This window comes from Abramis brama (assembly GCF_963993115.1).
Source record: "Abramis brama genome assembly, chromosome: 7".
Taxonomy (NCBI): domain Eukaryota; kingdom Metazoa; phylum Chordata; class Actinopteri; order Cypriniformes; family Leuciscidae; genus Abramis; species Abramis brama.
In genome coordinates, this window is record NC_139969.1 from 17,493,130 (window position 1) to 17,507,289 (window position 14,160).

The following is a 14,160-nucleotide window of genomic DNA, read 5'->3' on the forward strand; positions in this document are numbered from 1 at the left end:
GTAAATGTATTTATTCATTTTAATAATATCACACTTGCAATTTCTCTCGCACAGTATGAACAAGTCTTATAGAATACAGTATAACTGCCTTTATATTTTAGGAAAGGGGTCCTAGTTGGGGTTCCATGGAATTGAGAAGTCTGATTTGCAGAATAAAAATGGCCTGTATGTGCACTGTAATTAAGTCCATAAAATGGAACAACATAACTGCTGTTTACTTGAAGGTTCTCCAAGCTTGTTTCTTTTCAAAAGAAACCCACAAACACTTCCAACAACAGGCTGAAATAGGGCTACACACACTTAATATAAACTCCTGCTGATTTTCCAACGTATCTATCAGCACTTTACGGGCATCTGAAAGTGTTTAAGGGCCCTGCTACTGTTCGCTCCGATACATCATGAACCTGGAGTTTGGCCTGGGATCAGAGGGTGTACTGGGGAGGTAGACGACTTCTTAATTACATCTTGTAATTTCATGAAATTTTCATGACAGTACTTAATCTTTAAAGTGCACCGTGCTTGTGCTTTGATACAGCTGTTCACGTAAAACATCACCTGTTTATTTAGCCTGCAGATGGCAGAATAGAGCACTAACGTTTCCTTTTTTCCAAGTGTCCAAAATTAGGCCCAAAATGACCTAATTTGATGCACTTAGTGTCAGGGATAGTACAAAATCAATGGGGTAGTCTCAAAACCGGATGCAGTGTAATGCATATCGAAATGAGAAATCACAATGCCTTAGGAAGTTGTTTTGCTGCCCGACACTCAATGGACATTTATTGACTGATGTACTTCAACAGCTACGTCAGCAGGTAGAGCATGTGGTACCACGATAACCAGCTTCACATCTCGAGTACTCATACTGGTATAGTTCCACTAGGCAGACCAGTGAATGAAGCCAGCACATGATGACCAGTTCAGATTTACAGTCGTTTAATTGATGTCAAATGTAGCTTACAAACGGGAAAGACACGTACCATTTTCAAGAATATACAAGGACACAAATCATATCACACAATCATCTTGTGCAATCTGTCATCTTTGGGGCAGGAACGAATTGTTCGGCAAAGGAAGAATACAAAGAGTAGACCCTAATTCTTATTTACTACCTGTATTTTACAAAATTGTTGCAGAGGATGCTGGTACAGCTGTTGACCCAGCCACTGTAAAGAGTTTAAAGAACAGTGAAAGTTATAACAAATGCAACATTTGACTGTTTATTGTGGTGTTGGGATCAGCAATGACCTTTCACTTCTTCCTTTTTTTGCGCTTACATCAATACAGAAATCACAGAATACATAGATGTACAAATATAAAGCACACTGTCTCACTCCTAGGGAAAATGTGAGCAGTCAGTCAGTCGGCCAGTCAGGGAAACGAGTCTGGACTCTTCCAGTTCATTCTTTGAGAAAATAAAATAAAATGTTTACCATGTCCTTGATGTTTTAGAGAGGATGTCTGAACATAACTTGTAAATGAAAGCACCCTTAGATGTTTTTTTTTTTTTAATACAAATCCCTTTCCGAGGGAAGAAACTGATATGCAACGTGATATGTTCAACGGAATAAGCAATAATTCCAACTGTTTGTAACAGACAGATGGCATTCAGCATTAAGCAAAAATAAAAAAAACTCTGAAAAATGAGGGTGAATAAAAGCAAATCTTTCCATTTCTTAAAAAAAGCAAAGAAAAAGGAAGATACTTTCCCTTGTTTCAGGATTAAATCTACAGTTTTTACTGTATATTTCAATGAAAAATGTACACCTAAATCTTTTAAGTCCTAGTTTGAGTAGTTTATTATTATTATTACTTAAATTTCTTCCTGTACAATGAAATACAACTTCAACTTCAAGACAACATCTGCTTTAAAAATACAGAGGGTTTTCTTTTCTTTTTTAATTTTTTTAATTCACCAAGATTGAAACATATGCCCTCCCTCCCGACCCAAACCACCCCCAACTAAAACTGGACTTTTATTCAATATATATTTCTGTATGTGCATGTGTGTCCGTGTGTGCACGTGTATACAAGTGTGTTTTGTTCTCTATGTCATTTACTCACAACACTGTAAACATACAGAGACTATTATACATGTGCTTGCACTGATTCATTGAATTTGGTTGACATGACTAGAACACCACAAAAGTAGTAATGGTTTGGGGTGAATGAGAACACAATGGAGAATCGAGATTGAGGAGTTCTGGAGAGCCTCAGGTGGTCCGTTAAAGTCTCCTCTTCTTATCGTCAGGCTGATGTTCCGGTCGGGTGGACGTCAACGGTCTTGGTGAAGAAGTTGCCACAGAGTGCGAAAGTGGGAGACTAAGAGCAGCAGCAGCAGTGCAGGTGAAGGGACAGAATTAGTACTCTTTCCATCATCTGAGAAGAACGGGTTCCTCATCAAGGAACTAAGCTGACTTTTGAGAGGGTGGACCATGGACCAACACAAGAGGGAAGCGGGTGGGCTCTTTACACAAGCAATTGTAGAGGAGGACTGAGTCTATGAAGTCCTCATTAGTCCTATGCTTGTTAAGTCCTTCCCCATTTGAAGTCAGTGCGAGTCTGTGCTCGTGCCTCTCATGGTCAGGAGGCCGGAGGATACTCCACTCCCTCAGGCGGTGGGGAAACCAAAAACACTAGCGCAAATGGAAACAAAAGTAAAACGAAACAAAAAGAATCCCGGCCTTTTTGTTCACAAATAGACACGTCTGAGGTCCCCTGGTGATGTGATGGTGTTGCATTGTGGGCAGAGTTTCTTGTTTCCCTATAAGAAGAGAAAGGAAAAGAAAAAAAGAGTGAGAAGGTGGTCATTTCCATTTGAAAATGCAAACTGCTATGCTATCAAAGGCACTTTTTATTAATAAAATAGCATTTTCCTTAGTCTACACTACCATTCATAAAGTTTTGGGTCTGTGCAGATACACTGATTTGGTGCTCAAGCACCAGTGCAGTTTGTACTGTAGAGCAGTGGTTCCCAACCTTTTTTTTTGTCTGAGACCCCCTTCAGAAAATATTTAATTGATATTATCGCTCTTGTAATCTTGCAACAAGGATGACAAAAAAAATATAGTTTTTAACAAACAGTATGTTTATTACTATAATCAGATGTTTATGCACAAATAATAGCATATAATATTGAAAATACTACAACAAAAACATCAGTAGGCATAAGCCTAGGAGATGCCTATTAATTGGCCCTATTTGAAATGCAATAACAAAAATATCAGTATTCACACTGGTGTGTAGGAAAAAAAAGAATGAGTATAGGCTATTACAAATAGCTGCTGCTTTAATGCTCACTGCTCAAAACTTTTCAAAATATGATGCGACCCCCCAAAGAGCTCACTGAGGCCCCCTTGTGGGCCGAGCCCCCCCTGTTGGGAACCAATGCTGTAGAGTACTTTAATAGTGCATGTATGTGGACGTAAAATTTGTTTTTGGGCCTTACACGGGCAGCCCACCCTGTTCAACAAGCATGCGCCTTTCCCACTACCACTCTGATGTTCAGCCAGTACACATAAAGCCTGCACCATAAAAGCAGGAGAACAGCAGGGAGAGGTAGAGGAGGAGGAAGGTGAGCTGTGTGGTCTGCTGTCTGCACCACACACACACATGCTGAACAGGACCGACTGAACATCACAGGATCTGCTCTTAAAGTCAGCTAACTATATACTTACTCAGCTTCATAAAATACCACAACACTTGATGGAGACCTAAACAGCAAGGCATGAGAGATATAAAATCCTCACGTTTGTCGTGTGCTGCCTCTAGAAACGAACCCAACAGTCTGGTGAAGTTCAGACAGTGACGTTACTGTGAGGAATCTTGCAACCATAGGCGATCATGTCCTCGTGTAACCTTCTCGCACATGTGCCACTGATGGCTTATTTCTCCTCCTCATACACATGAAGCGCACTGCTACAGCTAATATAGGAACTGACACATTTAGGGGGGTTTTAACATACATGAAAGTGACCTTTTGCCCTAGACAAGCAAACTGAGGAATCTGGGAGCAGTAAGGGTGCCAGAGCATGAACCCTGCAGTGTGCCTTCACATCTAACTGTAAAGAGGATTTGTGGCTCCATATGAATCGGTTCATGTCTAGGGCACCAGAACCCCTGACCGTTGATCCTGACTGCACAGAATGAAAGAAATCCAGCAACACTACCTGGCTTGTTATGCTGTAACAATGGGCTCTACCATTACACGGCAAATGTGCAAATAATCATAACAGTTTCAAATTCAACATCATGGTCTGACTATGCGAGTGGTTTATATTGATGTGGCCAGCGTGAAATTGAAGTTGGATTCTCCTTCTGATTCCCTACATAGACTGAGTCATGTTCATTTACTCTTTTTTTTTAAAAATTAAGTGAGAAGTAAAACCTGAAGCAGTGTAGCAGAAAAAACTCCAGTGTGCTTCCCTCCTTACCAACGATCCCCCAGACACAAAGGGGACCTGAGATTTGGTTTCTTTGTTCTGGGAAGCAGGAGTTTACCTAGTTTTAATGAGCGTGGGCAGGTCACGGTCTAAACGTGGGCTCCTCGCATCAGTGGCGGGTGGCTGCTGCGCTCCATTAGATTCATAAAACAAGGCTGACGCTAACCAAATTACACGCATTTACTTTGATCAAGACGCAAGGAGCCCCGCCGTGCTACTTTTATTGCTGTCTTTAGGCAACAATTTTAATGCCTGCATCACTAACAATCCGCTGTGGCAGCACAGGCTGGTGCACACACACGTCTCTGTTCCTTCTTGCCAGCGAGCCGTGCACAGAAGGCCTTGTGATAAGCGGAGATGGAAGGAGCTGATTTAATATATAGCATATTGGAAAACGGCTGAGGCTGGGAAACATTTCCTTATTAATTGTTTCCGTGTGGTGACAGAATGTGTTAGCGGCTAATGAGAGTGGGCTCCCAGAGGAAGACCGGCTAAAACAGCTTAGAGAGGAAGAGCCAGCGAGTATAACTGTTGGGATTACAATCGGACAAGTAGAGGCAATCGCAATTCTGAAGATAAGAAGCAAATAGAACACCAACACCGACTTAAAGGATTTAAAAACCTGGAGCGATACGTGAGGAATCTCACAGGTCTGGTCTAGATGAACTCTTCAACCTACACTATAGCCAAATACCACAGCATTATCAAAATAAACTACTCCATTAACCACATTAACCACGAGTGACTCACTGCATGAGAAGGGTTGGGCACTCTGTGGTGCGTAGAACTGAAATTTAATATGTACCTGAGCTACCCGCATTTCATAATTTCACCAGCCACAACTGCACTACCCATTCTCTTTTACACTTTAGTGTGAAAAATGTACATAGACATGACTTCAAGTAATCCAAGGAAGAGCTTGTGATGCGTGTCATGTGATATAAGATTCTTAATGCAGGGGTTTTCAAACCAAGGTCCCTTCATATATGATGAACCCCATGTGAGGGACCCCTTCCAAAAATATAAAGCTACATATATTCATGTACACAAATAAACTCTTTATAATGGGTGAGAAAAATAAGCATGATTCAGCATGTATTTCTTTAAAGACAATATCAACTCACTTAGTATTAGCATATCTTCTTTTTACCGATTATTAGAGCAACACATAAAAAAATGAATAAACAACAATTTATACTGATTTTACTTATTTTCATGGAACCACTTACAAAAATTGAAAGAAAGCTTTATATATTAATTTATAAAACCCATTCATACTGTGTGAGAAAACATTCTACTTACTATAACTATATATTTACTTTATCAAGACACAAGGAGTCCCACCATCCTACTTTTATTGTTGCCATTTATAAACCAAATTTTTCATTTGGTAATTCCTCTCCCCCCAGAGCAACCCCCACCCCCCCTACACACACAAAAATGTATTAAATGGAGCTGCGTGTATTACATCTTGATTGTTAACAGACAGCATAATCAAATTAGCCCAAATGTTTAAAAACAAACACTTAAGTACAAGGAAGCAACATGGAGATTTTAACGAACAATAGGCTTTTAACATTCTGCCTACATTTGCATAATGTCTTGCATTATGACGATTCATTATGGACCTACTGATGAGCAAATGCGTCATTCTTACCAGAGTCCTTAGCCAGCATTCTTCACAGTGCACATGCCAACACTGAATGGAGGTGAGTGGCATTGTATAGGAGTCCTGAGGTAAAGACAGAGAGAGAAACAAGACAAAAAAAGACAAATGATTAATTTAACCAGGTCAAATGAACATAATTTCACATCTACAGCCACCCACATATACAACAAAGGACATCACTAGACAGCACCAGCACAGCAAAGAGCAGCCAATGGAGGCAGGCAGGTGGGCAGTGAGGGAGCATGTGGGGCAATGCAGGGGTCAGGCGGGGTTAGGCCAATGGGAGCACAGAGAGCCTTACCCTCCGGAGTGGGAGCAGCTTCTTAATCCCACTGCTGTCCGCAGTGGCAGTGCTGCAGCCCGTTACGTAGCCTCTGTACAAACAGTACACGCCGAGCTGCAGGGCCTCTGCGCTCCCGTGCCTCTTGACCGCCTGATTCTTGCCGTCAGCCCCTGTTTGGGGTGGCTTCCGCTGCAGGGATATTCAAGAGCGGTACTGAGAAAAAGAATGTGGCCGCCACGGCAGGAACAGACACACACATCAGACCAACGGGTGCAGCTATCAATAGAAGCTCTAGCGCAAAAGGGATGGTTGGGAGTTCTGTTGTATTTTTGCACGAGTTTTCGGTTTGGATGTCATGCTAGGTAGGTGGCAACTGTCTAAAACAGATGTTAACAGTTAATTTACTGAGAATTCATTTATTGGGCTGCTCTATTTCCAATAACCAGCAGGTGGCAGTAGACCACCACTGGGAAAAGCTCAACTCCACAGACTGCACATGAGACAGAAGCAAACACAAAAATGTCTAGAATCTTTTTAATTAATCAAAACATTTACAAGCATCTTTTTTCAGGACTATGTTCTCTACAAGGCCACAAGTGATCAATCTGTATATCTGGGTGACTTTCAGGATGTTTTATTACATTTTAATGAAACTGAAAAGTCAGGATGGATCTAATCAACCTCCAGACATAGTGGCATGTCTGACAGTGGCATGTCTGATTAGTCAGAAGCACCTATATAAATAAAGCTGAAAAGGTTTAGCATAGATATCCAACAGGATGGCCACTACTGCTAGAGGAACTCCTGCAACAGAACCTAATTATATGGGTTAATTTTCCAGGCCATGCTAGATTGAAGCTGAAGGAGGCAAACCATCACAAAGCTTCAGCCAGCTGGGTGCATGATTGCGGGTGCTAGGTTATATCACCATGGCATGTTATTAGGATGCGGTTATAACCAAACACAACCACATGGACACACACAATATTGGCAAGCGAGAGTTCTCACCATGCATATGAGACACTTGTATCGGTCTCCTCTGAGGATTTGCTTCTCCAGTTCTCGTATGCGGGCCTTTAGTGCCTCCAGTGTGGTCGCTGTAGAGTCCTCTGTGATCCTGAAGGTTAAAAAAAACAAAACAAATGAAAGTTGAGGTTCAATTAGAGCACAACAAACCAGTTTGGCCCATACATAAAACTGAAAACTGTGGAATGCTAATTACGTTTAAAAAGTTGTGCAGTCATGCAAATTTGCAATTTAAATTTGCAAAGCTGCCACACGGCTTCAGTTAAGACAAACCAGACTGCCAACTCCTAAAAACACTAATGCAAAATTAAAAACAGACGTCCCAACTGGAAACTGTGTATTCATCACTGTTACAGAAGGACCATGATGTCAAAATGAAATAATATGTTTTTACTTTATTGTACTACTATTTCAATTTCAAATCTCATTAACCAGGGAACTGGGCGTCTTCTGAGGTCACACTCACACCGGTTCCTCCAACTTCTCACCACTCAGGCCTTCACTAAACATTCCTCAGACAAATGTTTCTCAGCTGCTGAATGTATATTTAACACTGTCCACAGCATATGAACTTGCAATAACTAAATCAATATGGCAACCATTGATTGTGCGGCAAGGCGCTTGGCGAGATGTTTATGGTGATCCGCTCATTTTCCAGCCAGATGGAGCACTGATCTACAGTATTGATTTAACGTTGCGCCAGCGTTCTCCTAGGCACAATCCCCCCGATTAGTGCCTGCCGTTCCACTGCCTTTTCCAATAGCTTCATTTATTACATGCCTGTGTGACTCCACAATGAGTACACGCTCAGGGCACACACACACACACACACACTGGGACATGGGCCTCTCGGTAATCGGGTAGTATTAGAATGTAAATCAAGGAAGGGCCATTAAAAACGGAACAGACCATTTATGGACTCAGTATCTCCTATAAGGCCAACCTTTAAGAAGAACAATGACAGTGTAACTAAAGAATCATGGGCACCTTGAGAAGCAAAGCTTAAAGGGGACCTATTATCCAAAATTCACTTTTATATTGTTTTTGAACTTGTCTGCAGTGTGTACACAAATGTGAAGGCGAGTTCACGAGAGCGCCACGATGCATGCACGAGAACTGAGATGATGAGAGAAGCTTGTAAACAGACAGTGTAGCGCTTCCGGTGTGTCGAAGTGCTGAGTCCCAGTGAACTGAGCGAAGTCATCTGCGTCATATCAGTTCTCGTGCATGCGATGTGGCGCTCTTGTGAACTCGCATTAGGGGCCCACACGGAAGAAAGAGAAGTTGAATAAAGTCGTTATTTTTGTTTTTTTGCGCACAAAAAAATATTCTCGTCACTTGATAAACTTAAGGTTGAGCCACTGTAGTCACTTAGACTATTTTAACAATGTCTTTAACTTTCTGGGCCGGCAAATGCAATTACCAAGCAGCCTATGAAGGAGTGAGCCAGCTCTCAGACTTCATCAAAAATATCTTAATTTGTGTTCCGAAGATGAACGAAAGTCTTACAGGTTGGAACAACATGAGGGTGAGTAATTACTGACAGAATTTTCATTTTTGGGTGAACTAACCCTTTAAAACGCATAGAGATGATAATCAAAAACAAACAGATGTTTTGTTTGTTTTTGGCAGAGTATCCAAGGCACAAGCTGTAATTGCACATAACTATTCTGGATAGGGGGCGGGAAGCAACACAGAATGCTTTTGCTTCCACTCAAAATTGGGGATTTACAACATGGTATAATAAATAATCTGAGGGGTATTTTGAGTAGTAAATTCACAGACACATTCTGGGGACACCTGAGACTTATATTACATCTTGAAAAAGGGGCATAATAGGTTCCCTTTAAATTCAGCCAGCCAGGAATCAAACACATCCCATTTATTTTAAAGCCGAGATGATGGAAGAAGCGACAGATTTATTTTTTATCTGGATTGTGACATACTTCTGAATAAAGCAGATTATCACAAAACAAAAAAATGTGGAGCGGGTACTTGGTTCAATTCATCAGTTGTTGATTGGATGGGAGGCAAAGGTTGCAGTCACTTGCAAGATAGGTGCAGGGTTTAGGCAGACTAAATGACTGGAAAAGTCCAGCATGTCCAGTTATGACATTTTGAGAATTACGAGGTCAAAACAAATGTTACAAATTATGACATATGCTTGGATGAATATCACAATAAGATCAATAACATGCATTTAGAAAATAGACGAAGGTGAATGGGGTGAATTTTTATTTTTATTTTATTAAGGAAGATGTTAACAAAACTCTGAAGTCCAGGCATCTTCTCAAGGTCACCCTAAACCTCAACTAGGTCTCTCTCAAAAAAGCCCCAACAAGACAACGACCTTGAATAAGGAAAGCGAGCTGACCGGACGGTCAATTCCCTGCAGCCTACAATCCGCACAGGGACTATAAAGCTTTAAAATCTCTTCTTATTAGTGGCCAGCTTGTAAAAAAGCATTTAGTCTTGATTAGCGTGCATGCTTATAAAGCAGACAGGAGAGTAGGTGTACCAAGCTCCATGCCTGCTGTTTTTCTTTAACAGCTTCATAAATCGCTGTGGTTCACTTGCCCGTATGCCGTCACCAGCCCAACAAAAAAAAAAAAAAATACAACTTTTACCCCAAGTAATGCCCAACCCGCTGCAGCATGAATATTCATTGTGTGGTGCTTTATAGAAAACCACATTCTAAAAGTTATTTAATTCCCTCTGGTAATAAAAGAAGGTTTTACTCTGTCTTTATATGGATGGAGAGATCGTTTGGGGGAGAGAGCCGGGCTGTGTTTTAATACGAAAGCAGGTGTAAAACCTGGAAAGGGGTTGCTGGGTGAATTCAGAACAGAAAATCATCAAGGTCCTATTGAGTGTGTTGGAGAAAGTTTTAAAGACATTAAACACAGGCCTCGCCTCTGCTCTGCAGCAATGTGCTGGCTGAATAATGCCAATGACGTCACCTAGGGAAGGAATAAAGTCTTTTCAATTATGAATTTAAGTTACTAAGGAAACCACAATGAGGACTGACATCCAAACTAATAATGCCGCTTACCTACAGCTGTGGTCTATAATGGTACACCCATTATATTAAAAATCAATGTGGATGTTAAAGCAATGATGGACGAGTCTAATACTTTATACAGGCATCACTCTCTGTAAAGGTATATTTTTAATTTGTAAAGCAACAAATGCACAAGTTTAAACAGGAAGTAGCCTGTGTTGCTATCTCACACTGCCATTATGGCCCGGCACTGAGTGTGAGGCTATTTTTCATTTCATTATCCTGCCCCGTAACCATCTGTCTCTATCAGAGCTGAGCCTAACTGTAGAAGGCGGTCTAATATATAGGTCTACATGGCCTGACACGAGAACACATGAGTTACAAGTACAGACAGATACAGAGAGATCTTTAAAAAGTCACTTGGCTGACAATCAATCCGATAGTAAGGGTCACTGTATATTTTAAATCAAGAGGCTGATTGAGCATAACAGCTTCTGATTAAATTTTTTTTGAACATGTTAAATATTATGCAAATTATTTTTACAAATACACACAGACACACAAATATATAAATTGTTGTTTTAGTGTTTCTTAAAACTAAAATGTGTTTCTTGTTTGGAGATATTGCTGATACTACAGTAAAAATGTGGCTAATGGGAAAAGGGATTGAATAACAAAATAACTAAGTCACCACTAATGAATTTGTAAAAAATTTGATTATTGTGGAGGTACACAGAAATCTGCTCCATTGCTTCAAGTTGAGCATGAAATGTGGCTGCGATCACACGGGTGGCATAGGAGCCCTCATTTATCATGTGAAGAATGAGCGGAGACAAGAGGCGACCCCTGTACCCAGAGATCATTACCCATCTGGGCACAGGAGAGCTCGGAGAATTCATCAGCCCCCTCTGCCTTACAAACACACATACGTACGTATACAATTTACACAACTCACGACACAGCAACAAGCTCACCCTCTTACTCCAACACACACACACCATCCACCATGAATCACCGTAACTAAAGGGGACAAGTCTCATTTTCATTGCAGATTGAAATGCATGTGTTTTACAAACAGTGGGGTTTGAGATTGTTTTCAGGCTGGAAGTGGAATGAAATGATTCAGCTCCTTATGTGGCCTCTTTAAAGCTCACTCACATTAAGACCCCTCACTTCAGGAAATTGGAAATGAAACAATGGCACAGCCATTCCCGTAAGTTTGCATGCTTTATCCATTTGGCGCACACCATGAAGAAAAAAAAAAGAAGCATTTTTTTTAATGCTTTACCAATATATCAAGTATAACCTCAAAAGCTACAACAACTGCTATTTGTTTCATCCAGGAAAGAGTTAATACACCTCCCTCCCCCTTCTCATGACCCCTCAGTATTTGATTAATGACATCATCATTGAGATTTATCTCCCTGGCCCCTTTCATAAGACAATATCACGTAACATCCTGTGATACCTGATCAAATCAGCAGAAGGAGAAAGGAGAGGTGCTCTTCGGAAGAGAGGGCTCTACTGTCGCGGAGAGATGGATAGATTCAGACGGAGGGCCGAGAAGGACGGGCACAGACTGGGAAAAATATTGCGGCCGATATTAAATAAACGAGTGTGTGTCACGTCTGGAGCTAAGAGCTAAGCTAATAAAACGGGTGGCGGGTGGGTTGCGCTCATTGCTCGCTCTTTTCTATGACATCAAACAGCTGCGGTGATTCATACCCCGGCCGGCTAAACACTTAATGCTTTCTGATACAACGCTACAGCTAGTCTAAACGGCTGCCTAGTGCTCTGCGCTATACGCGGAGGGAGGGCAAAACAGAAAAAGTCTCAACGGACGAAAGCAATGAATCAATCTAAGCTGTCACGCTCCTGCAACTCCACTTAGGAATCCCGTTCTGTCCATTTTCATCCTCCTACTCACACACCCACGCTCGGACAGAGACACACAGTGTTCATAACATCATCCACTAACATTCATTTCCACACACTCAGTCAAACCTATCAAGCAACAGTGTGCAAAGTCACGCCTTTAACTGCAGTTCGTGGAAAACGTGGTTAACAAACGATTTCAATTGCAGACTGAGCTGACATCAAGCTTGTGCTGCAGATGAAGTTATTCGTAGATGCACACTTGACTAGAGTTGGGTGAGAGGAACGTGCTCACGATGTGCTGACGAGAAAAATCAATTGTGTCGGGTCTGCTGCGCTTATTCACCAGTTATCCGCCCCTGATATTTAATATGGGGCCCAGTGATGGCCGCCCGCACAAGATTGATTCAGCTACATTAGAAGTCTCTCCCTAGAGAAGAGGGCTCAGAGGAGAAAACAGGCAGATAGAGAGGACAATGAATTTTCGTTTTCTTTTTCTTTTCTTTTTGGGGGGGGGGCTTTAAGAAATGTTTAGGATTTTTTTTATAAATAAACAAATAAAGACAGTGTGAAAAAGTACAAACAAATAAATCAAATCTTATAAAAAGACATTATACAAGCAAAATATAAATATTAAATACAGAAAGTAGGCCTAAACTAAGCTGTCGAAATGAAAAAAATAAATCAAAGTAACAAATATTACTGAAAATAAAAATAGTATTAAATACAGAAAATAAACTAAACTGTCGCAATAAAAATTAATATCTTTGTATAAATCAAAGTAAATATTACTGAAATAAAATCACAACTATTATATAAAAATCTAAAATAGTCTGCTAAAAGTGTCAACCACACAAACAAACAAAAAATCTATATTAATCAATTTATCAAAAATAATCAAAAGTTACACATTTACTATGTTTTATATATGTTATATATGTTCAATTTTGCTTTGTTAAACCTATGGTACACATACCCCTGGTTGAAAATAATGAGCACTTTTGTTAAATTCAACAATACAAACTTAAAACTGGCAATGCCCTGGACAATCCTGCATAGTGGGATTAAAGAAGGATAGAGACAAGACACAGGTCATGTGGACTGACAGCTGTGCTATTGGGTAGGCAGAGTGTGACTAGTGCGTTGACCCTGGACCGGCTCTAAACAGCAGGGGGAGATCGAGCCAGGAGAGAGGACAGTCGCACCACCACCGTGGCAATAAGCTCCTCTTCTACGAGGAGCTGCGCTCTGACCCCAATTACCCATTCAGTGGGGCTGGGCCCCCGTGTACAAGAGGGAGAAGAGTTTAGCGGGAGCAGTTGTCGGGGAATATGGATGAGGAAGCAGAAATGCAGGAATTACAGGTCCCAGCCTTTCACCCACTCAGGTTATTCAAATTTATCTCTTTGTAGGCTGCCTGCTAAAATTCCTCCATCTTCACTTTCAGTGGAGTGTAGGGATTCATCTAGCTTTCTCTGTGTTCCTCTGGGGCAATTCCAGCGTTATGGACGTGACATTTGCAGTCAAAACTTGAAAATGCATTTAATACCAATATATTGTAAACGTCTGTTTATATATCCATACTCCCTTAATAAAGGAGTCCAGACATTAGAAAAATATCAGTCTATGCATGCGTTTTATATTTAATATGAGGGAAATACACATGCGTTATGGACGTGACAAAAAAAATCTCAAACTTTTTGTTGCCAAAATATTTTTTAGAAATTCTGTGAATTACACTGCGAAAACCAAAAGTAATAGTACCCACCGAATGAAGAAGGGTTGGCTCTCCACAGAACATAAAATATTCATTTTATGTTATTTTTCGTTTTCGCATTTATGAGGAAAAACAATGTTACGGACGTGA

The 14,160-nt window shown here is 40.8% G+C and overlaps 1 protein-coding gene across 9 annotated transcripts in view; it reads right to left on the bottom strand.

Annotated features, from left to right (window-relative positions):
• Positions 1–916: 916 nt before the first annotated feature.
• Positions 917–14,160, bottom strand: part of rnf220a (ring finger protein 220a) — a 128,843-nt gene continuing 115,599 nt past the window's right edge. For 5 of the 9 annotated variants that reach the window (XM_084119942.1, XM_084119941.1, XM_084119940.1 and 2 more), the window contains 3 exons: positions 7,400–7,508; positions 6,097–6,171; positions 917–2,761 (listed from right to left, as the gene is read on the bottom strand). In XM_084119942.1, coding sequence (XP_083976068.1) covers positions 2,690–2,761; positions 6,097–6,171; positions 7,400–7,508 — 256 coding nt within the window. In that variant the 3' untranslated portion in view covers positions 917–2,689. Of the gene's footprint in view, positions 2,762–6,096; positions 6,172–6,409; positions 6,581–7,399; positions 7,509–14,160 lie in introns of all 9 variants that reach the window. The other 4 variants (XM_084119939.1, XM_084119937.1, XM_084119936.1 and 1 more) reach the window with 1 other exon arrangement.